The sequence below is a fragment of the Lichenostomus cassidix genome, chromosome 2 (assembly GCF_008360975.1).
Source record: "Lichenostomus cassidix isolate B80296 chromosome 2, HeHo_3.0, whole genome shotgun sequence".
In the NCBI taxonomy this organism is placed as follows: Eukaryota; Metazoa; Chordata; class Aves; order Passeriformes; family Meliphagidae; genus Lichenostomus; species Lichenostomus cassidix.
In genome coordinates, this window is record NC_139482.1 from 13174689 (window position 1) to 13202645 (window position 27957).

The 27957-nt window shown below is 38.4% G+C and overlaps 1 protein-coding gene across 12 annotated transcripts in view; it reads left to right on the top strand.

Annotated features, from left to right (window-relative positions):
- The window catches only part of PARD3 (par-3 family cell polarity regulator), a 441649-nt gene that overhangs the window by 171129 nt on the left and 242563 nt on the right, over positions 1-27957 (top strand). For 11 of the 12 annotated variants that reach the window (XM_085050362.1, XM_085050357.1, XM_085050358.1 and 8 more), the window contains 2 exons: positions 5005-5183; positions 19939-20070. In XM_085050362.1, coding sequence (XP_084906488.1) covers positions 5005-5183; positions 19939-20070 — 311 coding nt within the window. The remainder of the gene's footprint in view (positions 1-5004; positions 5184-19938; positions 20071-27957) is intronic. The other variant, XM_085050363.1, reaches the window with a different exon arrangement.

The following is a 27957-nucleotide window of genomic DNA, read 5'->3' on the forward strand; positions in this document are numbered from 1 at the left end:
AAGTTTTTATCTATTCAATTCAAGATGCCTACATTTGATTTGCAGTGTTTCGTTAATCTTGTAGAGGAGTGCTGGCTTATGTTAGCTGCTGCTAGGATTTAATGCAGTTTGTAGATAAGTTCACAATCAGCTGGTTTTTGTCTCCAGCTGTTTTTCTTCTATCCGTAGTTGAGTTTACAAACAGCCTCAGTGGTCTTTGGAAGTTGCCATCACCTTGTCTTTCGAGGCTTGCAAATATGGAAGTTGAACTGATACAGGGATTTGACCTTTTGAATGTCATAAGGGATAAGGCTCTTGCTGTGTCCAGCTGAGTGAAACAAGGAGGTGAACTGAACCTACTGAAATTAGAACCAGAACTCCAGGAGCTGTGCTGGACTGTGAAACTCAAGCCTAATCTAAATATTTTTAAGAGATATTCCAGTTAAATATAGACAAAGCCGTAACTTGTAGCTTCAAGTACTTCAAGCTGAAAGAAGTGGTTCTGCTTTCCTCAGCCCCAGGATGACCCTGATTCATCCTTTCTCTTGGGCTCCAGATGAGGATTTGAGCAGAATGATCAGCTGGGTGGGTGGTCGAGACACAAAGCTGTTCAATTTCTATCTCCCATCCCCAGACTGGTTTTTTGATGCTGATGTAGGATCTATGTGTGTCTTGTGTATACAATGCACCCTGGTACTTCTATCTATGGGATCACTTTCAGGAGCTCTGTCTAACCTGAGCAGCTTTTTTGTTAAAAGCTACTATCTCCCACAGAGTTTTTTGGTTTTACTGATTCATCATTTTACCAGAGAGGTCTCTAGAGTGTGGAGAGAAGAAAAAAAAAGTCCTCTTCCGGTCTACTCATCTGTCATGAGCCTGACGGGCTGTGTGAGGTGACTAGAAATGACTCTAAGATGATTTTTTCATTTCTGAGCCTTAAATCCACTGCACAGCAGATTGCACAAACTGCAGTGGCACTGGGGAGCTGAAGCATCAGCTGAAACCTTCACAGAGTGAAATTATCTTGGCTATGCCATATAAATGTAAGTATGTATTTTTCTAGTCATGCCCTCCAAGCTGACATCCAAGAGGAAATTGGTATGGAAAGGTATATATTAGCTCCGCTCTGGGGGACCACCATCCATTGTGCTGAGTGCCTGCATGCAGGACGACATGCTCAGCTTTATGGATGAAATTTGCCAGATCCTCAAATGCTTTTGCTTGTGAGCATATTTGAAAATCAGAGAAGGTGATGACCCTTTTAAAATAAAAATGGAATTGCTGGCAGGAAGGGAAGGTACAACTCTTGTGTTCTTAACATTTAAAGATGGTTATAAAATGTGTATTGGCTGTTTTTATAATTTATAGTGAAACTGCTGTTGCTTTTAATAAAATGAGACTTCCAGTCAGAATTTCATGATTATGAATGTGAGCATTTTGTTACACAGCTTGGATCTATCCTACAAATAACCATTTTCTAGCAGAATTCTGGCTATATACATAACTTAATGTGATCCTCTGTCAACATAATTCTTTCTGAAGTTGACTCTTGGTTGAATACTTCAAGTCCTTGAATGTGGCTCAAGAACTGAGTTAGTGGTAACTTGCAGGATTTTTAATTTAATTTTTCTTTATTCCTTAGACTTTTAAAACTTCCTGTAATTCATTATTAGATTTACTGTTTCAAGTGCTTATTTAAAAGGCACCTTAGCTGCAGAAGCAAATCAATATTTACAGTGCATTAGTGCCACAGAGAATTTGAAGCCTTGTGATTAGAGTTCATTGCTGTTTTATCCACTCTTCAAAGAAACCACAGACTTCAAACAGTATCAGCCATCACCCTGGAATCAGTGACATTGCATCGGTCCCATGCGTACTTCATCTTGTGGTTTAATTATTAAATTCCTTTGCTTTGATTTCCCTTTTAATATTTCAAAGTATATCCTCTTCAAATCTATAGATTCTATTCAAATTTTGTAAACTAGAGAATTGTAACCAACAATATATTGGTTAAAAAAAAAATCTGCTCAATATATTCTTTCAAGTTGTTGTTTTAATGGAGAGCGTCAGAACCAAGTTAGACCAGTCTCTCAGAACAGAACTGAAGAGAATGCAGGAGATTGTGTTTACAGCTTGTGGTTAACATAGTGTGAACAAGATTTAGTTCTTGGATTAAAACCTATTGACCATTGCCAAGCAGCATGCATTAGAGCCAGCTCTGTGTGCTTGTCCCATTTCAGTAACGAAAAAAGGCCAAATGTTTAAATTTCTCGTTAAATTGGGAAATACATAGATCCCCCATACACAATTTTTTGTCTTCTTTAGTTCACTTCATTGCAAAATTTGCTTAGTAAAGCAAATCACTTTTCTTTACATATGGAAACATTTTCACAAGAAGAGATTAGAGTAGATCATGTTTCTTTATATTGACAGTATACCCCTCCCTTTTTTTTTTTTATTTTTGGAGATTTGATGAAATGTTCACCAAATGCCTGAAAATGTCTCAATACCTAACCTTACTAAAATGAAACCGGTCATATTAAAAGTGGCTCATCTGTGAGTAGATTTTGTAGAGAAGCTTCTCATGTTGATGTTTTCTCTAGAGCACATTAATATTTGGTAATTCCATTGCATAATTGACTACCTGTATTTTGAAGAGTCTGCTCACTATAGTGCAAACTGTCAGGTTTTCACTACAAAGGAAGAGCCAAGGCAGAGATAATGGCTTGCTCCTCTCCAGAAATGGTGACTTGATTTCTAGTTTAATCCTTTCTTTCTTTGTGGGCAATTTGGCTTCTCTTCTTACAGAAGTTCACCCAACTGAACTTTTGTTTTGTCAAGCAATTTGAAGAAGAAGTGTAAAAACACAAGAACATTTTGCTATCACCGTGCTTATATATAGATGTACAAGCATAAGGAGCAAGTGAACTCATGTTTGAAAATTGTAATTCTCTGTTGTGGGGTGGGTAGCAAAGGCAAACATGATAATATGCATGGGCTGCTGCTTGGAACAAATATAGATTGGTATTTTCTGAAGTGGCAGTACGTACTACAGAGCCCCTTTCTGGCTCAGGCTGATCTAATAAGGGACGGTGTGTGTTCAGGGCTGTGCCAGCAGCACAGGCACCGCTGGGAAGGAATCACTTCATCCTGTGGCTGGGACATGGGCTGGGGCTGCTGCTGAGCCACCTTTGTTCAGAGATCTCCTGTGGTTTGCCAGGGCACTGTTCCTGTGTTTGCCATCGAGAGAGAGAGGAGATGCTTTGACTTCAGCTGCTTCATGAAACAAGGCAATCAAAGAAAAACCCTCTATTACAGTCTGTAGTGTATACTGAGAAATCAAATCTTAGTAGGCTTAACTCCTGACCATTAATGCTTTCCTGCATAATTAGTGATCTTCCATGAAATTGTCCTTTAATTAATTCTAGTTCCATTATACACATGTGTTTGTGTATAAATATGCATAAATGTATTTATAGAAGAAAGGGTTTTATTTACTGGAAATTAACTTTTATTACAAAATTAAAAAAGAAAAGATTGACAGAGAAATACTACAACAGTTGTGGAGGAAAAAACAATAATAATACTTCGTAATTCTTGTTTTCCAGAATGAATATGAAATAGATTGACTGTTTTGGTGTTTGGTCATGTAACACTTGTTTGTATCTCAGCAGCAGGAGTCCTAACAGATCAAAAAAAATTCATGTTTTCATTGTGTGGCATGACTTACTGTATTTTTCAGTGTGTTTATAATGCCCTGCAAAATAAGATTCTTTAATATCATTAAATGCAACATTAACATGAAGCTATTGTCAAGATTGAGACAAGTCATTTAACAAACAACTCCTGTCACTGTGTTTGCCTCTTAGTATTGCCAGACATGCACCTTCAGTTTCCTTGGGAACTTTGTTTCCTCAAAGCATTAAAACCCACTCCTGGTTTTTATTCTTAGCTGTTGCCCAGTGTGCCTTTCCCACTGACTCAACTGCTTATGTGCCATTACTTTCACCTTTTTCCTTTGCGCTTTGCATTCAGGGTTCCCAGTGCAGCAGTAAAGAGAAATAAAACTGATAAATCACAGCCCCTCTGTTCTGATGCTGAGTGGGAGAGTACTAAGAGGTTACAAATTCAGGCAGTGAAACTTCTGTTCAGGCAAGAAGAGGATAGATGTGTGGGTATTTGTTGTGGGATAATAAATGAAATTGGAAAAAATTAAGTTGTATTTCAAAGGAAACTAACTTTAAGGTGCCATCAAAGTTTCCAGAATGGATGTGACCTCTACATATATTAAGAAAACCTTATCTCTTTCCAATCAGTTTACCTGCCTGCTGCATCATTTTTTACTAATGAAATATTTTTCTTCCATCAGTCATGTCAATTGGAAGGCTAAGGGAATCAGGGTAAATCAGCCCAGATCTTGCTTGAAGCGGTCAGGAAGAGGCAAAGAAAGAATGCAGAGTAGAAAACAGTCTCTTCCATAAGTCTTGAGAAAGAAATGCAGAGTATATTTTAGAAGGGGAGGAGGCTGCCTTGGCTGGCCTGCAGCTTCTTGGCAGCATGTTGTGGTAGCAGTGCCCAGGCTGCAGCCCTGGCAGTGGGGTGGGGGACACATTGCCCTAGTTCACCCGTTACTTTGTCCCCAGGCTTTGGCTACTTGCTCTTTAAAATACCTGTATGTCGCTGCAGCCTCCTGGTTGGTCAAGTTTATGTTGTATTTTTTTTTATTTTACACACCATCCAACAGATAGGAGAGATGCTGTGTTTGTACTTGGAAAGCCACCAAGCTGTGTTAGGTTCAAAGAGTTTGGTTTTCCTTTGATTTTCTCCTTGTGAGGCCAAGCAGCAAGGCTGTGGTTTGGAGGGAACAGACCTTGTCCTTGAGCTGTGCTGAGGTCAATAACTCCTTACTCTGTAAAACCACATTTGGTCGAAACCACCCATCCAGAGCTTGAAAAAATATTTTTCCTTTGTCAAAAACATTTTAAATCTAGTCAGTGTTTATTTACTGTCTGTTTTATTCTTCAGATATGCCTCTCCACGTCCGACGTAGTAGTGACCCTGCACTGATTGGCCTCTCAACCTCTGTAAGTGACACAAATTTTTCTTCAGAAGAGCCTTCAAGGAAAAACCCTACCAGGTGGTCCACAACAGCAGGATTCCTCAAGCAGAACACCCCTGGCGTGCCTAGTGCTCATGAAAGAAAGGTATATTTCTTTCTCCCTCTTTATTAAATGACAAATGTGCATGAATCTTGAATTGTTCTCCTCTTCTCTCATCGGCTCCTGGTTTAAACTTGTGTTTTCTGACCTTGTCCACCACACCCCATCATCAGCAGAGAAGTGCTTGAGTCACACATGTCCTGCCCTTTGCTGACTCTCGGTGATGCCCACAGCAGGGACTCTAAAAACTTGATTTTTGCCATTAGCTGTAGTTGAACCTCTGATTACTCATTATTCTGCCAAGTTTTATTTTTCAACTTTTTCCTAATGCTAATAGGCCATGTCTATAATGATTTTTACTGATGTCTGTAGAAGGCCTAATGTCAGTGGATAATTTGCATGCCCACAGCTAGTCTGGTTTGTCTTGCTAATACAGCATTGCTAATTTGTACTTTCTGAGGCTCTAGTCAAGTAATACAAAACACAAATTGCAAACGATTTCTCTCCTTGATAACAGTATTTAAAAATAAAACAGTGAAATGTAGAATGAGTATTTTTTCCTTCATTTCTTCAATATGATTTCAGTATCTCTTAATGAAGTGCATTATTTGCTAGGGAAGTCAGCAAGAAGCTCTCTTCTCAGTGCAATATTCAAAAAATTGTAAGAACCATGCCCTTTTGTGCAGATCCCAACATTGCCCATAATGATGGGCAGTGATGGTAACTTGCAGACGAACTCAAAAGGAAAAAATGCATATTTTCTAATAGAAATGAGTAATTTTAAAAGAATGTTGCACTTTTCGTTGCCATTCTGACTACACAGCACAAAGTCCTCTTGGAAAATGTACTACTTATTACAGCTTTTATTTTTTTCCCTTCATTCTTATTAATTCTTGTAGTATAAATGCAAACTAAGTCTCAGCAGTCAGGATTCACACACCCCAAATAAAGAAGTCTTTATACACTGCTAATGAACCAAACTATTTTCAGTGGGCTTTTGGTAATTTCAAAAGCATCTATAAAAGCTCAGTGCTCACAGGCATTGAGGCCCACATTCGTGCAGAGGTGTCAGTGTAACTGGGTATCGTTAGGTTTCTGCTTGATTAGGATTTCAGGCAGGCAGTGGTGTGTTTGCTGTCACTTGTACTGATGTGGAATAGAAGTGTGTGTTGTTTTGTAAAAATGTATCTTATAGTATTCTGATTCAGAGAAGAAACATGGTAATCTAATCCGGTTAAGTATTAACATTTTCAGTTAATTTTTCTGAAATCATAATGAGATGACACTTCATTACTACACAAGCATAGATATGAAGGCTATACATAGCATAATCATTTCTTTGAGTGTCTGAAGTTAGCAGAAATTGGAGAGAATTGAACAGCAGCTAATCTTTCACACTAGTCTTCTTGCATCATTAGTTGTGCAGCATGTACTTACCCTTGATTTTCATGAAAATATTTCATGTCCACTGGAGCATGGTGACCAAACTGGAAAGGAATGCATATGATCTCATGTAGTGATGGGAAGCAAGGCACCAGAGGACATTAAATCAAAAAGATTGGAAAGAACTAAAGTTACATTAGTTAGTACAATAGATGCTGATAATTTATTTTATCTTTTTTTGCATGCTCTATATTTAATAGGTAAGATGCAATAAACATCTGGAATTAAATAACTGCTTATGCAGTATGTGTTATGAATTAATCCTGAGTTCATTTATGCTAGACTGATTTTTTTCTGTTTTCAGTATCTTGATGTCTTCATGGGGGTCAAGATTTTGTAGCCAGTTCTGTTTCTCTTAGGAATGGGTATTAAGAATTCTCATTTCCTTTCCCAGTATTAGCAACAATTTCATTTGTATTATTATTCTAAATGGCACATTTTTGAAGTCCCTGTCACCAAGCTCTTACCAAAGTACTAACACTGAATTTTCACAAATGTATTTGTGTTATTTGAGCTGTAACAAGTCCTCAGTACTTATGTTAGGTTGTTTTCTTCAGCTACTCGGATAACAAAGAGATGGCTGTGCTTTGTTCCAGACTGTTTCATTGATTATAGATGACACAGACATTTTGAGAAAAGCAATGAGAACAATCTTAATTTTCTGCTCAGTGTATTGGGCTTGAGCACCCATATATCTTTTGTGAGTGGTTGGCACTATGTAATGTTTTCACTGCAGTTCTCTCTCTTGACAGCACAAGAACATATGTTCTTGGGCTGAGATTTGCAGCACAGTTGTAGATTAGCAACTTTGCCCCAGCAGTATCTTGCAGAAACATGAAAAGGGTTTCTGGGAGAGTTGCCAAAAGCTTCATCCACCTACTGACTCTAAGAAGTGACATTACTTTCAGCCCGTCACCTCTAAAGAGAAATAATTGACAGGTAGAAACCCTGTCCAATTTTTGGAGGAATTAGCAGAGGGGAAGCTGCATGTATCTGGCAGAAGGGATTTATTTCTCGGGGACAAGTGAGAGAGGACTTCTTAGTGGTGTTTGTTTCATTTTGGGTGTGAAGAATTTGGAATGGCAGGAAAATGGGCAGATGCCCAAGCTGAGATGAAATGAAGGGGTGAGAGTGCTGCCATGCACAGAAGGCTGTGAGGAGCCAGGACATATGCCAGTAGTTCTGGGCAAGCAGAAAGGGAAAAGGGTGTTGGGGAAGGCAAAAATACAGGCTGTTTGAAGGATCCTACTGACGAAACTGTAGTACTGCCTATAGTTACTGGGATAAATGAAGTGAGACATCAGGATCTCCTGTGTCCCTAAGGAAAGAAGAGAGTGACAAGAGGGAGAGTTTGCTTTGGAGGGGCCTGAGTTGGTCCTGCAAAGATTTGGATGTGTGTTGAACTGGAGATGCATTTCTCTTACAATAAGTAGGACATGAAATCTTGTGATATGAAATCTTTACCCTAAACTGGGCGTGCACTCTCATCCATTTTTCAAATCATCTCGTTGTAAAGAAACATCCTATTTATTTATTATCAGGATATCACAATACACTCTGTATCCTTAGAATTGGATAAAGAATAATTTCTACTTCCTGTGTTTCTCATCTGTAAGAGCAACTGGAAACCAAGTGGTTTTGGTCCCAGTGTATTAATTTATTTGCAGAATTATTGATTATTTGCAAGGTATTGTAGTGTTGTTAACTGTACTTGGGTAATTCCTAACCTCATCCTTCCCCTGAGTGGTTTCAACCAAATGAATAGGTCTTCCCACCTGTGAAAGTATTCACAAAATCGGCTCATGATCACCTCTAGTAGGTGAATTTGCTTCTTGGGATTTATTTTTTAAAATTGAATATTAAGATCATTTTCAGATACTTTTTTGTGTGTGTGAGAGACATATCTGTATTACCTAGTGATTCATACCTTGACTTAATCCTGTCTCTTGCTTCCTTGAGCCATTCTAATGAAAAAAGAAGAAATCTCTTAGTAGAAATCTCTTCTCAGAGGCCTGGAGTAATACCCAATTTGCAAGCTGTAATTTTGTTTGAATTGTATTGAACTGTACAGCTGAACAGATTGTACACAGCTGAAGCATATAATGTGTGCTTTTTTCCACTGCAGTAAAATCTGGTTTTTATATTGTTGTTTTCTGAATAACTGTTGATTTGAATCACTACCTTAATAATTGAGTACCAAAGCCTATTGGCTTAACTAGGTGTCCTTAATAGATGTGAACTTCCTTAATGAAAATCATGTTTCTTCCCCTTGGATGTTTGTGTTACAGTATTGGAGAGAGTGAAAATGCAACAACCAGTTACGTTGCATCTTGTAACGACTGTGAATTAATTATCCCATATATTTTCAGTGTGGTTTTTAAAATTCATATCTCCATTTGTGGTGAGGAATGGCTTATCATTACAAATTAGTTACCTGCTTTGATCCTGCTTCTCTGAAAGGCTTAAGGCTTATCTGGTTAACCTGCCTTGCTTAATGCAGGGATACACCATGGATAACCGGCTTATGAAAAACTTCCCACTGTGACTTCTCTGATTTTGATTCATATGTTGCTGGGTCAGAGATAACAACATTGGTACAGCAGAAAGAAGTGAGAATGTAGGTTAAAAAAGAGAGCTCAAGAAAGAGAGAAATATTTGTGCATGGGTTTCTGTGCCTCTGGCTCTTGGGTTCACCCACCTGCAGCAAAGCAAATGGCACACAACGTGCTCTGTGGGGTGGATCAGCAGCAGCAAGCACACAACTCAGTGTACTTGGCACATCATTTTGTAATTGCTTTTTTCCTTTGCTTTTTGTCTTTGCTGTTCAGTCAGCAGCCAAATATTTTGCTTATTTGTTGTTAAATGAGTTTGTCCATATATGTATTTTGAGGTGAAATATCACCGTGCCTTGTAGGAATAGTATTTTTTTCTAGGGTATACTTTCTTCCTACTTGGAAACCTAATTTTTTTGGGCTCTATAAACTGCAGAGACAGAATTTGAATCTTTATGTGAGTGATCTAAGTCTCATCTAGTGTCAATTACCTTACCTGCAAAGCATTGTGTTTCCCAGATCTTCTCTTGCAGGTATTTTTGCTATTCCCATGGATTGAGACTGATGAGTACAAATTTTGCAGATTGTTGGGTTGCAGGATTTTATTTTTATATGAAAGATGCAATGCTTTCTTACCCTCTTTGTAAAAAGAATGAAAAAGTATTTCTCTAATGAAATGCCTAGATAGGAGAAGAGCATGTGCATTTTTTGAAAAGCTTCAACAATAATGGTATATCAGTTTCAAAATCAGATTTAAAGTGAAAATTAGTTTCATTTAGCTTTGAGTCCTTTTAAACACAGCTTTGTGAAGTTTGCTTTGTCATTGTCACCAAAGACATGGTGTTTCAATAGATTTTATGTATAATTCAGAGGATTGAAGAGCCCTGTTAGAGCTGTGTGTTAGTGTCATATTATAGCCAGGAAGTCTGAATGGCAGAGTATAAATCTGTTAAATCAAATGGGGAAGACTTTGCACTGAAAGAGTGTGTATCATTCTGGGAGCAAGAGATGAAAGTGTTGCTGATGCTTCTTGGGAACCTTAGTGTCTGGTTTTGACTCCTTCAGAAGGGAGGCTACTGTGTACCAGGTGAACAGTATTGGTAAAGTGCTGTAATACAGCTGAATCTGCTGAGGAGTAGTACAGGATATCTGCAAAAAGCTCGGCATCTCTGTCATGATACATTTTAAACCCCCACATGATGAATACAGCTTCCTGCTTTTGACATAAAAATGCAATGTCTTAAACAGAAGTTCTGAGGGATTCAATAGCCATGAATATTTCTTCATCCAGGTATATTTGAGCAGGGATTTTCTCTTTTCAGTGAGACAGTCATGATTTTTGTCATTTCAGATGTGATTTTGCATAGACTGAGAGGAAGGAAGAATGAATATGGGTGAAACAGGTGATGAAATAGAGTGTTTTAATGTGCAAAAGGTTGTTATAGGACAGAGATTAATGGAAATTCAAAAAACTAAAAGTTATATGCATCAGTTTTCTTCCTTTGTGATAGTAACTTGTTGCTGGCAGGTTGTTATGATAAAATAGTTCAGAGGAATTGAACCCAGAGAGAATGCAATATAAAATCAACATATGATGTGTGTTGTTTTTGTCCTGGGTAGAGTGTGTAAAATTCATGACTTTCACAGAATCACAGAACAGCTGAAGTTGGAAAGTACCTCTGGAGATTGTCTAGTCCAGCCTGCCTGGTCAAAGCAGAGGCAGCTAGAGCAGGTTACTCAGGTCTGTGTCCAGTCAGGGATGAAGCCTGCACCACCTTTCTGGGCAACCTCTTCCAGTGTTCGATCACTCTCAGAGTAAGGAAGTTGTTTTCTTATGTTTTGAGGGAATAACTTGTATTTCTTTATGTTGCCCTTTGCCTCAGATGCTTTCATGAAGAATGCTCTGACTTTCTTTAGCAGAGCGGCTGGTGATATTTTAATGCAATAAAAACTCTGTGAAAGAGCTCAAAACTCCTGACTTTCAAAATGTGAAAACACATAGAATATTTCTTATCATCACCACCAGGTTGGCAATGAGAGACACAAAGTGAAAAATCCTTGCCTAGTGCACAGAGGTGACAGCCAGTGTGCAAGAGTGCTGTTCTGTTTGCTGAGGACTGTGTACATGCACAGCATTCAGCTCTTGGCATCCAAAAGTCAGTCATGACCACATGTGTTAAACAGGGAAAAAGCAAACAATGAAGACAATAAATCTGAAGTGAAGGTGTAATTTTCTCCATCTCCTTTGTTGTTTTACCTCTTTTTGCTCAAAGTCATCTGTTAGTAGATGCCCATATGTCAAATCTCCTCTCTGTCCTCCTAAAGAGACATTATCAGCGCAAGATCTGAGAGCTGTTGAGTTTTTTCCACTTCTGCTCTTAGGCTGAGCAAGTCTGTTAACCACACTGCCTTTGTTCTTCATCAGTAATGCAGGAAGAATGTGTGTTTTTGTCCCAGTGCTGTGCTATCCCATGTCTCACTGTGAGTGATGGGTGAGCAGTGTCTGGTCCCTGTGTGAGAGGACACAGTGCTGCATCACGAGCTGGCAGTGCCAAGGAGGGTCTGGATGAGCGAATGTCTTACTCGTGATAAAGGAGTGCTGGAATGCGCTCAGGTTGTTTGTCTTTTCACTTCATTGAATGCAGTGTGCAGCTCTTCTCTGAGAGCCAGTGAAGGCTGTGCTGAAAACAGAAAGCACATGATACAGGAAAATTGAAGACTTTTCCTCTACCATTCTTCTAAGTGAAAGTGTACTTTGTAAATTCCCATGTTTGTGTTTGTCTCTACTGGTTTTAATTTTTTATGTTTTTGCAGCTCTCACTGGGTTTGAGGGTAAAAAACTGGGCCTGAAAAAGTAGGTTGATAAAAGATTGAGTAAGTTAAAAAAAACCCAAACCAACAGTTGGATGTTTAGGTTTAGTGGATTTTTTTATTTCCAAAAGCTAGAAGCACATATATTGTCATTGGTAATAGTTGGATCTGGGTTTTGATCTGCTTTCATCTCTTTAGTTGTAACCTACAGCCATGCATCCATATACACTTGTGGTTCAAGAGCTTTTGCAGATTAAAATATTTGTCTGTCTTGTTTTCTGATTATCAAGGTTGTGTATTGGTGCAAAGCACATTTGGATTTAGGCCAAATGTGTAGCTAGCAAGAAAAGGAAGTTTAAACTACAATTCAGATTGCAGGTTGTGCTTCCCAACAGTGTTCTGACATGAACCTGCATGTTTTAACCAGTGAATATTTCAGCTTTTTTTGCTAAATTTTTTTCTTTTTAAAATTCACTTATCTCATCTTGCAGTGAATAAAGACGAGACAACCAAGCAGTATAAGAATAAAATTCACTTATATGTGGAACTAGTCAGTGCAAAGAAGTAGTATGGCTGGGGAGGAGATGTTAAGCGTTAGTTAGTGGGAAAATCAGGTCTCATAAATACAGGATTTCAAACCAGGAATTCCTAGTCACCTTTTGGGCTTAGTTCTGGTATGACTAATTTTGAGGCTGAAACAGAGGTCACTTAGCCCAGTTTTGTTTCACAGCCTGACAGGAGATGGCCATTGTGTGCTACCTTTCAGTTTTAGTGTCTCTGTATAAATGAGCTCTTCAGCTCTTGTACACAGAGCATCGCCTGCTTAGCATGTGAAGTAAAAGAAATGTGGACAAAAGCTAAAACCATAAGATGAAGAAAGATGGGAAGCTGTTCAGTGTGAGGAAGGCCAGTGAGACTGCAAGGAGCCGAGGGTGTGTGTGCTGCTGTAAACTCAGATTAAAGAGAAACACTGCTACAAGCCAAGTCCCCTGACACGTTCCTCTCTGGGCTTTTCCCCAGTTACCCCTGGAGGGATTCTGTCCAAAGTCTGAAATGAATTGGCAAGTTGGATGAGGTGATGGAGGCTTTGCTGGGAGCCCTGTGGAGTTCCTGGTCCATGTCATTCCACAAGGAGGAGGGCAGTGGTGTGGGTGACAGTGGGGAGCAGTGTCTGGCTGGGTGTGTAAGAAGCTGCTGTGGGTTTGGGGCATTGCCTTTGTGCTTCTGACCTTCAGCACCTGCTCCGCCCCGTGCTGGCCAGTGTAAGGAAGAAAGGGGAAAACCAGTTCCATTGGTTGGAGAACACAGGCTGGTTACCTCATATCCCAGCCTCCTTTCTTCATTTCAAAACATCAGATGCAAATTTCTTAATGTATAGCCAGTTCCAGTGTTTTAGCAGTATTGCCAACTAAAAGCATCTACTCAACACTTAAAAGGAGCTGGTGGTTTATAATATATTCTTCAATTCAAGATCTAAATATAAGATCCTTGTGAAGTTTCCTATACCCCCTTGTTTCCTGTTTCTCTTAGTTTCTCAAATATATTTAATATTGGCATTCTATTTGTTAAATCTTATTTTCAGAGCCTACTTTTAAATTAATTCATTAGCAGCTTTTTTTTCTTTCTTTAATTTCTTGGCTCTCGCAAGGAATCAAAAGAATCATGTCAACACTTAAATAACTTTACAAATTATATTTTCTCTAAATCCAAATTGGCATAAAACATTGTATAAATTTGGGTACAAAAGGAAATAGCTGGTGAAAATGTCAGGACTGTGCATATTTATATTATTGCATTTAAACAGATACCCATATAGATTTGTAAATAGGTGGATATACATTCAAGCTCTTTATATGCCTTTGAAGTGGCACAGCAAAAGAGAGTATTTTACTTGAATAAAAAATAGTAGAAGGGAAAATGTTTTTCTAAGTATAATGTATAGAGGAATCAGAACTGTAGCTTCATGACACTTTAACTTAACCGGTTCATTTATTTTTCTCTAAAATGGAACCGTGGAAAGCCATGTCTTTTTAGTTAAGCTTACAGAAATAAAATCCAGTTTCTGAATTATAATTACTGAATATAAACTGCTCTATGTTATTTCAGTTGTTCTGCATTATCCCTTGTGGGAATTTATTAGGAGATTATTAAGTAAAGAGTGAATGGAAGAAGCAGCTTCTTTCCTGTCCCTCCATCTGAGAAATAACAGTGTACATTATTTGGTTGGTAACTTCTGGCTTTGCATGTGTACGTGCAGAGATCACGACATTTTTCATTTTTGTGTTGTAAACAAGACAGATCAACAGAATGTTTTGCATAGACACTATCATGTTTTTTAGTTTACTCTTTAATTTAGCCCATATTCTTCACTAAGTGTTTACATATAACAGCACACGCACAGAAAACTGTCTGTTCATCATGGCCCATAGTTACTGCTTTTTCTTAAGGTCAGGCCTTGCTTGTCAGTCAAAAGATAACATGGAATGTATAAATTGGAATAGAACAACTCTGGAAATTTCTGAGTGTAAGGTGATAGAGTTTAAACAGAACACTGGCTTTTCAATTGCTTTTTTATTTGTTGGCATCTAATGAGCTCTTCTAGAAGCATAATACATTAATTCCTTTCATGGAGCTATAGAGATGGCTATTTCTGAGACAAGTCTTTCTGAAAATATCCGAGTAAATGTAGAGTGGTCATTCTTCTCATCTATTTTCACCATAAATAGGGCGTGCAAGTTCTTTATTAGACTTGTATCTTCTTTTGTATCTTCTGCAAATCAGTTTTTACCAGTTGGAAATGACCCTTGTTCCGGGTCAGAGCCGATAGGAGGCATGAAGCTGTGATAATTCTTTAATGTGGGAGTCCTCTTTCACTTTACTTCTTGGAGAATGGCCTGAGATCAAAGGGTCCTGATACTGGGTGACTAACTCATTCCTTCTATACACTAAATGGCTGGGCTGTATCTGGATTATTGCAGCTTCTGGGGTCATGTTCTTCAGTATACATCAGAAAAAGAGCAGCCTTGGAAAACTGAATCTACTGGGAGTAAAAGGAAGCTCACTCTTAAAATACATGGATAGTTAGAGGAAGAGACTGGTACAATTAGTTTGAAGGTAAACTACTGACATTTGGGAGAAATTGTTAAAAGATGCTGTGTTAATAGTGAGAATAGTTCCAAATCTGACATCTATGAAAGCAGGATTTATTTATTTAATGGAATTTCTGTTCATGCAATGCATTTCTTGGGTTAATTAATTTCCCATTAAAATGGACATTATTTGTGCAGCCTTCTTTGTTCTGGGATCCATCATAATGGGGATCCATTTGGTTTTATCCCGTATTTATTGGTCTAAAATCCAGTTAAAAAGCAACCACAAAACCTCAACCAAATAAAAAATCCCGGCATGGAAAATGGGTCTATATTACTGCATTTATAAACAGATGTTTTCGTCAGACAGAGTTACTTACATAAACTATATGAATATTTTGGTAATTACAGCTTTTAGCATCCTGTCTGAGAGTGACACCAAATTGTTCAGGGTCTAGCATGGTCATACCAGAGCATTAAAAGAAGGAAGAACAACCTTAGTAGCTCTTATAGTGATTCAACAACAATAATTACCCTTGTAGACATGAATTTGCCCAAAGTCTTTCAAGTGGAATTATAACCTCGAAAGACTAAACAAAGTCTCATCTTCTATCACAGTTCCTATCCGAGTCTAAGGCTATTATAAGGAGCTAAACCCAAACGAGCAAGCAGCCTTTTCCAAAGTGCATAGGATACAAGAAAAAAGACTAAGCAAAGAGTAAGACGAGATAGCAAAAAATGATCTGTGCCCAAGATGAGCTCTCTTAGTGCCTGTCCTAAAGGAGACATGGACTATTTGCTGTAGAAATAATTAAAGTGAAAACTTGATTTGCATTTTTGAATTGTCTTTCAGATAATTACTTCGATGAGGTCTTCAATCTATTTCACCCCTATTCTAATGCTGTCTAGTGTAGTTTTCTTTAAATAAGCAACCAAAATTTGCCACATTTTAGCCATTCAGGAGGTCAAAACAAAGGGAAAACCCAATTTTTTCACCACTTGGAAAGTGGCAAATGAGATAGCAGATGTGGAACTGTCACCATACAGCGTGGAGAACATTCTGGTTGGGTTGTGATGCTGGGAGTTTGCAGGTTTGAGAACTGCAGGTTAAAATCACAAGTGAGTTTATGCACTGACAGCTAGCAATTGAATTGCACAGATCATTCTGATGCAGCATTTCATCTACAAGCTGCAGAGTCTTTGATGAGGCTCTTGTTATATATTGCAAATCATCTGAAATTAAAAGTATAGCAAAATGGCTTCATTTTTCTTGTCCCCTTTCACCCAATCCTCCAGCAAAGCCCCACAGGGACACCATGCTGAACTAAATCTTAAAGTGTTAGATTATGTGTCCTCATTAAAATTACTCTGAAATGCTGCAGTTAAGTGTAGTGGTGGTATTATGACTTGGCAGTTTTAGTATTATATTGATCAATTTCCATTTCAAACATGATAAAGCTGACATGGCCCATGGTCCCCAAAGATGTCTGGGAAAGAAACTTATTTTTTAAAAAATTAGGGCATTTAATTGTAACTGATGATGCACGTCAGCCCTGGTCCCAGAAGGGCTTACTGCTGCATTTCCAGAAGAAATGAGAATTCCCTGTGTGACCCTGATGGCTTCTGTACCATGAAATCATCTCCTTTATGGTGTTGTAGCTAAAAGTGACACACACCTTTTTCAGCCAGATGTTGGGAACATGTGTGCCAAAGCTAGGTCATGCTGGAGACAAGTGCAGCTTTCTGGATTTAAATGTGAATTTTTTACACCAAAAAATCCCCAAACAATATATATATTATATAGCAGAAAGCATCACAGTTGGCTCATTAAATCCCAGTGTCTAGCTGCAGCGATGTTTTTCACCTGCACCTCTATAGTTTGTCAGCGTAGCTATATTTGAATTAGCTCTGGCAGTGGCAGTAATGGAAACCCCTGCTTAGATGGGGTCACAGGTAGCCAGGAGCAGCTTAAGGCTGTGTGGTGTAGGTGTCTGTGAGAAGGATGGCATGTGGCAGTGCTGAGAGTGCTGATCCCTCTGCCCCTCTAGCTTGGTGCTTGTCCCAGTGCTGTCACTTGTGGGGAACAGGGAGAGCTTTGCCAAAAAGCAATGACAAAGAAAGGAGTGGAGGACTTCTCTGTGGCTGGTTGATCTTCTAAAGTTTCAGTGTTTGGCTGACACCAACATGGCAGTGTGTGTGTGATTGCAGCACTGCTATTTTATTCCAATCTGATAATAGCGCTATTTTGAGCCTCTGAAGAAAGGTGAGAGGTGAAAGTGCTGAGAAACAAAAAAAGTTACAGAAACCACATCTCTCAACCATTCCAGTGTTTATTTCTGCTGTCAGAAAAAATTGCTGAGTGATTTGGATGCCTTCTGTTCAAAATGAGCTGATTTAAGTCTTAGCAGGAGAAAGGCAATCTTCTGCAGAGTGGTCTACAAGCAGAAATATTTTGGCAGGATAAATGTACTCAGCATAGATAGTATTAGGCATAAACTCTTTGCAGAGTTCTTGACATTAGTACAGATGCACCAAACACAGGCCTAATTTAACTCTCTTAGCTTAGATAATTTCACTTACATTGTGTGCTGTGATATTTGGGACTTTTTACACCACAAATTCCAGTATAAACTTTGTGCAATGTGACTGTCCAGTGTGAGTCTAAGACCTGGGGATTGAATGATTGAAGAACAACACATCCCTAGATGAGCATCTTTCCTTCTCTCTTGCTCTTGCAAAACACTCCTGTGCAGGCATAATGGATGCTGTGTGGAGAGAGGTCTTTGTGTTTTGTAAATAAAAATGTCTTTCTAAAAAGTTTCTATTGAACATTGTAAATGTGAATCAATAAAAAATGGAACTGTCTGTAAAGTACAGAAATACAGAAAACATGTTGTTTCATAGGAAGAAATTTCTGTTCTTTCAGACCAGGTGATGGTCTGTCAGATAGTGGGTTATTGTTAGGTGACAATAACATATGCACCAACTGTGTGTGTGGTTTTGTGCATAAAATGATTTTTCGTCACTTCTTTGTCAGATCCTGATTTTGTTGTTACACCTGCCCACCAGTTTGAACAAGGGAAATTGTTGTTTTGGCTTATAGAAACTCTGCCACCCCTGTCACCTGAAGAGAAGAATTGAATGAGAGAAGCGACAGGAAAAAATCAATTTGTATACACCATTTATGGCTTTTATGGCTTTGCTGAGGGACAGTTATAAAAAGCTGACTTCCCCTTTCTAAGCAAGATACTGAGCAAGTTTCTAGCTTGCTATGCACTGGGAAACTGGATTGTTTTTAGTTGCTGAAAGACAAAAAGCTTTTACTCATTTGTGGCAGGCTAAGCTAATTTATTATGGTTATTTGTTAGGCTGGTTACCTGTGCAAACATATTTTTACAAGGTTATCTTGTGCTGGTTTAATTTAAGCTTTAATGTCTTGAAATGGAAGACTTATTTTATACTGCAAAGTCTCTAAAGAAAATAAGTTGTCATCAGTTAAGAAAACTTAGGTTTGATATGTCTGGGAAAAAAATTGGTCTCTCACAGGAAGCTTTTGAAAACTTCTGTATTTCACATTTATACTAAGACCTGAATTTCTTAGCAAAGCCTATCATATATTTGCAAGAACTAAAGTTGTGAAGGACAATTGTAAGGGAATTGATGCTGCATCTAGAATATTGGACCCATATTGTTCCATGCCAAAGAAATATCAGTATGGCAAAGAGGGGAAAAAAATACTCATGCTGATGGAATGAAGTATTGATTTAAGAAGGGGTCAAAAATCTGCTGCACGCTATAAAAAAGGAAAATAATAACTTTTAGCTGTAAATGTGCACTGGTGTTTGTTTCTTATTTTAGAGATTTTTGAGATTCCTAAAAGTGGTAATATCACAAAATATGTAGGACTACAATCCTATTTTAAAAATAGATACTCTCTCTCAATCTGATTTGGCATGAAGATAGACAAACATTGACTGGAAAAAATACTCTGCTTCTGAAGGAAGAATACTTACATATATTGTAGTATATTTATAATCCTCTTTTGAAAAGCTAAGCAGAATTTCAGTTCCATGTATTATTTCAGTTGGAAGGAACTAAGCTATGTAAGCTATCAGTAACGCTGACTTTAGGCTAAAGGTAACTCCCATTATTAAGAATCTGCCTCTGTGCTTTTGTTGGCTTTTAGTGATCAGACTGAGTAAGGCCTAATAATCTTTAGAAGCTGGAGAATTTGTACAGCTTGTAAGAAAGATGTGCAGACAAATTCATCAATTAAAAAGAAAAAGAAAAATTATCAGTCTCAGTAGGATCAGCGTATCTCTGTCAGCACAATCTCCATCTGCTGCTGTTCTACAAATGTGACTGTATTTGTATACCTTCAGGCAAACCAGGCAAAGTACTATTATGTGGAATAATAAATTAAAGTTTTGAACTACACAGCATTCTATTCTGGTCTAAAGGACAGTACCTGCAGCAGTGAGACTGCTTTGATGGTAAAATTGATTACATACAGAGACTTGGGAAAATTTTATAGTGGCCATGGTTGTCACTGGATGGACTCATTTGTGGTGTATTTGCTCACAGTGAGAATGAACCTGAGGAGCATGATGCTCTGCAAGCCTTGCTGAGCATGTGCTTGGGAATCTGTGCACTAGAGGTTTGAGGCTGGAAAAAGGGAAGCATGAGTGGGTGCAAGATCTGCAACTCCACCAAGGCTTTAGTTTGGCTTCCCTGGCATAAAGGAAGGGAAACTCTTGTGCTTGAGTGGCCGAGCAATCACGCTGTCCATGGGTCCAGTCCTTGAGTCCAGTCTTCCCTTTGTGTTCGTTTAATAACCAGCTGCATTGTTAATGTGCAAGGACTGGTTGTTTTTTATAAGACACTTTTTTGTTTCTTTTAAACTAGAAAGATGAAAACTACAGAAGCCTACCACGAGATACTAGTAGCTGGTCTAACCAGTTTCAGAGAGACAATGCTCGTTCATCGTTAAGTGCCAGTCATCCCATGGTGGACAAGTGGCTGGAGAGGCAAGAACAGGTAATATATATGTGCATATATATATTACTTTATCAGTCTAATCTTTATGCTACTCCAAGCTATTACAAAGAAGTGTATTTTTACCTGACACAGGCTTTCTAAGCATGATAGAAGCACCAGCAGTATGCTGGCTAAATTTGTATGGAATTTCTTTTGCTTCCAGAAAACCTGCATTAAGACTGAAATGGACACTGCAAATTATTTAATTTTCGAGTTCATAAACACACTCATATATGTGGAGTGCTGCTGTTCTTCACTGCTGAAACCAAAAGGGTTATTTTAATTAGTATTATTTTGATAAACACTTTGCCATTGAAGTCTAATAATAATACTGCATAATAGCCAAATATGGGTCAGTTTTGGCACTGTGCTTTCAAATACCTGTTACTCTTAACAGCATAAAATACATTAATTATAAATTTGAAGACAGTGTTGTATTTATTTAGTGTATATTTATATTGCTTCTTATCTTAAGCTTTTTTGAGACATTTAGTAATTCCAATTTGTGGTTGTTATTTATTTATTTATTAATTTATTAATAAGCTGGTAGTCACTGAAGTTTAAAGGTCTGAAATTCAAATTAGCTAGCAGTCACTCTGTGTCTTTGTATGTGCCTGACATTTTCAAAGAAGTGTCATCAAATGTGTACAGAAAATGCATCTTTAATATGGAAATTGGAAATACAACAGCGAGCTCATATGTAGAGTAGTTCATATATAGGATTATTACCTCATTTTTCTTCTTTATGCAATGTGACATGAAAATACTAAATTTTTGCATTGAACAAAAATGTACAAATTTTCTATTTTACAGCAATAGGATATATACCTTTATTTGCTTTATTCAGAAGAGCTTCAAAATGAAATTTGCTGTTTGGCACAGCCCAGGCTTTGTTACACTGTACCGTGTGAGCGGAGGGGAAGGTTAATAATCCAACACTGGGCTGGTGTCCTGGCACTGCTCTCCTTCACCCACACATCCCTTACTGATATTTGAAGTCCAGCATTGCCAAATCATAGCATACTCCAAACATTCTTTATTCAAGCCCATTCTTAGTTTAAAAGGAGCTTAAATAATATCACAGAGTACAAAAAACCCCTAACCCCCCTCCTAAATGCGAGCTATTAACTATTTTGATGTCTTGTAATTATCTGCAAATTAATTACATGTTCTATGAGAAAAATTCTGTCTTGGTCTTCCTGTTCTTCCCTCTGCACATTTAATGACAGTGTTACTTCCACTGCTGTTTTCCTACAAGAAGATACAGTGCTAGGTTGGATGTAGTGAGCTGTTCTCCCTGTGTCAGCCTGTGTTGAAATGAAAAGTCGGTGCCCAGATTTGAAGGCACCTCCTGTGTCAGTTCTGCTTCTTTTATGTTTTTGAGGCATATTTCCATGCATCATTAGATTTGCACCATGGCAGTTAATGAAACTGTTGTTTCAGCAAAATAAGTTGGATTAGAAATCTTAATAGTGATCATCTTGTAAAATGTTGGGTTCATGAAATTTTAATATATGATGTTTCATATTACGCTTTTTGTTGATTTTAGTCTCTGAACAGCTTAACTAGTTCAATTTATTCACCAATTAGGTAAATAATTTGTCAGTAGTAGTAGACTGGAAGCATATTTATTACCAGAGTTAACTGTTCGCAGTTTGAAATTGTAAATGTCACGTTTCTTTAGAGCAAGTTTTCTGCTTTTTGGTTTTTTTGTTTGTAGTGGTGTATTTTTTTGAGAGAGGGCTTATTCGTTAAATATGCTAATGATTCTGCATGTACCTGGAAGACCAGGATCCTTTTGCAATTTCATATCAGCAGGGTAATTAATTAGACTGAAACCTGTTTAGCAGGTTACCTACAGGAGAAGAAAGTCTGTTGGGAGAGTGGGATGCACTATAGGGAAGAAAGGAAGCGCCTGGTTGGGGATGGAGTAGCTGCAGACAGAGATGTTCTTCCACACCGTTTGGCGTTTTTAATATCTTCTTCGGTATCCTGTGTGGGATTTGGTTTCCCACTGGCTAAACCTTCACTTCTGAGAAAGGGAAGCACAAGCAACGAGGTTGCAATCTGGCATAATCAATTAATTTAGCAACTGCCAGTCGTGTTCCTGTGTGCTCAGCAGAGCTGTGGAGAGGCTGCAGTGCTGTGCACTGTGCCAGGATGTGCATCAAGAGTAGCAGACAGCAGGTCTGGCATCGAGGGCAAGGCAGTGCCAAGAAACCTGCAGGGCAGAGCCCATTGCAGATACCAGGGTATTAATAGTCCTGGTCTAACCTGCCCTTATGGCTCTTTAGTAGAAAACACTGGGCTCACCTTGCAGGCTCCAGAGGCTTCTTGTTAGATGAAGGCTCTTCTGGCTAGGCTCAAATTGCTTCTCTCAAATTTGCCTCATCTCTTCCTTTGGAATATAAGGCAAAAAAAGAATTCCAGGGGGATCTTTGTCACCTTCAAGCATACATGAGCATTCACTGGAATTACATTTTGAAGGTGTGATGTGCCAAAGAAGCACAGTTATTTCTGTGTGGACAACACCTCATTTCCTCTAAACAGCACTAGGGAGCAAACTGTAATTCTGTTATGAGCATCACAGCTCATTCTGAAGACGAAACTACAAGAGACATTGTTTCTAGGAAACCATTATAAACTAGTGTTGCAGAGATTAATAAGGGCATATAATTAGGTATGTTCAAATAGGTGTTAGAGAAGTAGTTCTGTAAACTTGTTTGGGTTTTAGCGCCTAAAAATGAAAGCATGTATGAAGCCCATTAAAATTCCTGGCAGTAATTGCTTTTGGTCATATCTGTTGTGTTTTACTTGGGCTCCAGTAAATTAGAGTGATACTCAAATAAATGGAAAAGATTAAGTCTGCTTTCTGAGTCCTGTAAGGTCTTCTGGTTGTATGTGCTGGTTAGCTATATCTGCCTAGCAATTGTTCCCTGGTAGTTCCAGAGCCCTCTAGTTGTCCACAGGGCAAATGATCCATGTGTTTCTCAGAAACTTTTGGTATTTCTCAGGACCATGAGAGATAGGTTATGTGAAATGCTGCACCTACTAATCATTTCACAACTGTGAAGCCAAAAATGCAAATTCAGTTTCAGAATACACTTAGAAAGGGTAAGGATTTTTAAGGGACTTTTTATGAGAGCATGTAGTGATAGGACAAGGGGGAATGGCTTTAAACTGACAGAGAATAGGTTTAGACTAGATATAAGGAAGACATTTTTGACTAGGAGGGCAGTGAGGCAATAAAACAAGTTGCTCTGGGAAGTTGTGGATGCCCCATGCCATGGAGGCCAGGTTGGATGGGGCTCTGAGCAACCTGATCTAGTTAAAGGTGCCCTTGTCCATGGCAGGAGGGTTGGAGCTATAGGTGGTCTTTAAGGTCCCTTCCATCCAAAACCATTCTGTGATTCTGTGATTGTATTTTTTACCTTCACTTAATTAATTCTTTCTTACAGATTGTCAGGTACTGGGGAAAAAAATGTCCAGTCTTTAATTTTATTCTGAAATATCTTACAAAAAGAAAAAGTTGGTTTTTATTCTTCGCCTTGCCCTCCACAACACCTTCCTTTTCCCCACAGCAACGAAACTTTAAAGAATAGTTAAAAAATCTTATTTTCTATGAAATTTATTCATAGATATGGTAATGCCACTTTTATTTGAGAGCTCTTTTTTCCCTTGGTTCACCTCAAGACTTTCTTGGGACCTGATCAAATCTGGCCTCATGCTGTTTCATACCAGGGTGACATGAAAGGGAATGCGTGAAAGAGTTAAAGTTTTCACCAAGTCCTTAAGTTTAGGTACACAGAAACTTTCTCCTAGGTGGTCATTTTAGTTTTATTCGTCAAATATTGGAACTGGCAGCAAACAAGACACCTTGAACTGAAGCAGTATATTCCTTGCTCAGCTGGTTGGGAATGGGTGTGAGGATAGCAGGAGAGGAAATCCTAAAACAGCCCCATTTACGTATGAAGTAGTTGATCAGATTTGTGAATACAAATTTGGTTCAGTTAAAACTATATGTAAATCTATGTATACAGAGAAATATATTTGTTATACATTTTTGTATTTGGTGTATATCTGTATTTGTCAGTGCATGAAAACAAGGTAGGAGATGGAGTAAAATTTCGTAGTTATTATTGAAGAACTGTCTGATTCCTAAGTGCTCTGTAGCTTTCTGGTATCCTGCAAAAGCCAGAGATTAGAGGAGATCAAATGCATTCTGAAATGCCAAGAGAAGCTGGTTACTACTGCTGTCTTCTTGTGCAGAAATGTGCTGTATGGAACACTTCCCTAAGTTATTTTTGTTCATGACATCTGGCCAGAGTAATCTGGTGCAGTTTCTCTGGTTCCTGTTGCTGCAGGATCAGATGTGGAAGTAGCATATGGGTCTTGTGTCTCCAGCTGTAGAGTACCTGCCTTCAGCTTGTATTTTCAGCAAAATAAGGCCTGCTTTTAATACGATTGAATATGCTCCCTTCAAACATTTGGATACTATAAATTAATTCATTTCAGCACTGTCAGCTGCAAAAGAAAAATCAAAGCTTCAGAGGTGGGTTGGTGAATTCAAACCACTAATTTCATGTGGATTTGTCAAATTTTCATTTAACAGCAAAAAAACTGTTTCTATTTCTTGCCTTAAGAGAGAAGGCAGCAGTGCAGCTCATTGATTTTGTTTATTTCTAAATGTTTCATAGCATTCTGGCTAATGTATATTTTTTTGTTTTCACTAGTGTGTACCTCTTTTGTGCTTCTTGTCTGACACGTATATTTTGGATTTTTTCCTTAGGTTTTGTTTTTTATTATGACTGTAACTGCAGTGGAAGGGTCTGCAAATTGTCTTTCATGACCTGAAGATGGGGAGGCTCAGGGGTAGAGGCTCTTATCTCAAACTCCTCACATCTAGAGGTTGAAACTGCTGTAAAAATTACTGTCATTATAAGGAGTTGGGCTTTAAGATTTGGAAAAAGGAATAGCTAGGCTTCAGCTGGAGGATTCATTTTAAAATGGTTATCCATTAGTCTGTAAAATATCAGGGTAGAGTCTATTGCTTTCCTCTTTCTCCAAGTACATGCACTCCATAATTTGTCTCTTGTGATAACAGCCTTAGTGAACATAGAACCATGGCAGTGCATATGTTATAAAATACAAAGATTGTTTTAAAGCTTATCATATTCCCTGTAAAGGATTTCTGTCACATAGAGAAATGCATGTGTTCAGAGCTCTGAGCATAATGCAGAGAGCTGTCTTTTTGGGGGTGGTCAGTGGAGGTCCTGTGTGAAAGGCAGAGAATGTGTGTGTGTAGCCTTGATGCTGCCCAGAGTTTGTGAAACTAGACAAGAACACTGAGGCTGCTCAGGGGAGGAGTAAATGTCACCAAATGTCATGTGTTTGCTTGTTTCTAGCTTGGCATATGACTTAATATTGAGTAATTGAGCCTAGTTGTAACTAGGGGCAGGTAGAAGAAGTGACCAGTGCATTGGTGGAGGATTCACTTAAGGTTTATGTTAATCAAAGAGTTGGTTGGAAGAGTTCAAGGCACCCCTGCAAGAGTTTACAGTCTCCCCAGTTCCGTATCCACTTGCAAATGTGGATTTTTTTACTGCTTGAGATGGGTTCTTGGCCCTGTGACCACCCTGGCTTCACTCTGATAGGGCTGTCCACACCCTGAGTGCTACAGCAATTGTTTCTTCTGGATTTTGTACTATGAGGATGGTGAAAATCTTGTTTTGGCCCAAGAATATCTTCTCTTAGCGGGTCCTGATACAGGTAATTAGGTTTTGACTGTTCCCTTTATTTCTTTTTATTGGCAAGATGTGAGCTATTTCAGCATAGAAGCTCAAATGCTCAGATGAAATATAAGCTATCAGGTGCTGGCTGCTCAGCTTCCACTCAGCATGAAGAGGGGCAATTGCAGCTCAGCAAGGGCAGTGGTTTGAGGCAGTCAAATGCCCTGTCTGGCTGCCAGAAGAGCACCCTGACATCTTGGAGCTGTTACTAAATACAGGTGTAATAAAGTTTTCCTGTTTTTTTTTTTTCCTTTTTTTCTTTGACTAATTGCCCCTGTGGAGTATTTTGCATATGTAGGATAGTCAAAATTTGTATGTCATTTCTAATAGCATTTGACTTCACATAAAAAATTATGTGATTATTGATTGAATACTGATGGTATTACTGATCTGTTTGGGACCAGAATTAAGTAATTCTGTTGATTTGTTTCAGTGTTCTCCCTCTGTTGCATTTATTAGATAGGAAAAAATGCTATGCATAGTGAGCTCCAAAATGAGAAACTTGTATTTCAGTGATTATAATGTGAGTTCTTAAAAAAACCTATCCAAACTCCTCTCCAAACAGGAGTATAGATCTGCATCAAGCTCAGGTGAGCACAAGCTCAGCTGGTTGCTTCTAGGCTGGACATGCTGAGCAGCTTCCAGCAGCTGAGGCTCTGGAGCTGGTGGAGTGCCCAGTTCTCACAGACACATCTTGATCTGGGAGCCTTGCTGGAGCTGGATTTGTGGGACATATCAGAGTGCTTCAAAGGGAGCATGGGAGGGGAGAACAAGCTCTTATGAGGGGCATGTATGTTCTCTGTTTCTGTATTTATGGTTTCTTCTTTTAAGGTTAAAATTTTCATGTTTTTCTGTGGTGAGAATCAGAATCACAGGTCTGTTCTGGGTATAAATCTGACTTTCGATCTAACTTGATTCAGATCCAGATTTTTAAATCTAATAATATTTTCCATGTTTAAAAGCCTTTTCATTTTGAAGTCCTATCTTGATCTTTTCCTGATTTTTATAGAGTAATAATTGCTACACCCACAGAAGAGTTTTTATGTCTCCTGAACTCAGAAGAATAGCTGTTTTCCTGCATAAACCTTAGATGTGAATATGTTAATACAGATATTTATTAAATATTCTCTGAATGTTTGTGTATAACCAGAGAAACAAAGAAGCCTTAAAGAGAAAGACTTATTTTTATGCTGAATGCATCAGTATATACAGAGACAGAATCAAATTTCAAGATACAACCAATGCAGCATGCATTAGTGTTAAGAAAATATTAATGTGGAATTTAGAATTCCGTGCACTTTCCTGAAAAATGGACATTTGTGGACATGAGCATAATTGTATATTTTGGAGAGAGAAGACTCTTCTTATTTGTCTTGGAGTCATGAACAGATTTGAAGTTGTTTTTCAGTGCTGAGGGTTTCAGTTTATATGAGGTAGGAGGTTGGAATAAACAGCTTTATTGCTTGGGGACAGCTGTAGTGGTGATGCTTTTATAAACACTGTTTCATGCTGGCATCTATCTTGTTCTCCTTTCAAAAATAATATGTCATTTCATACTGTGTATTAAATAGGTGAGACAGTTGGGGGCTGCAGTCTACTTTCAGTTATATGCTGCTGTGTAGATATGAATTCAGTGGCAGAATGTAACTCCATATGTGTCCACATTTAAAAAAAAATAAGCAAGCCAAACCAAAGCCAGAAAAGGCAATTTTACAAAAATACTCATGTGTTTTAATTATTATAGAAAATGAAATGCATCATGTTCAGGTGTGTATATCCTCACACTCAAACACTCCAACACTCAAAGGTGTTTAAGCTGGCAGATGATGGACTGCTCTGAAATTTAAAGAATCAACAGCCCATGTTGGAAGACATCTGGTCACCTGGTCCAACCTTTTGTGGGAAAGAGAGCCTAGGTGAGACTGCCTAGCACCCTCTCCAATCCTGTCCTGGACACCTCCAGTGAGAGGGATTCTATCATGTTCTTAGGGAGGTTCTTCCAGTGATTGATTGTTCCCATTATAACAAAACTCCCAAAAAACCAAAACTAAACCAAAACCAAAACAGCAACAAAACCAAATTTTTCTTGTATTCAGAT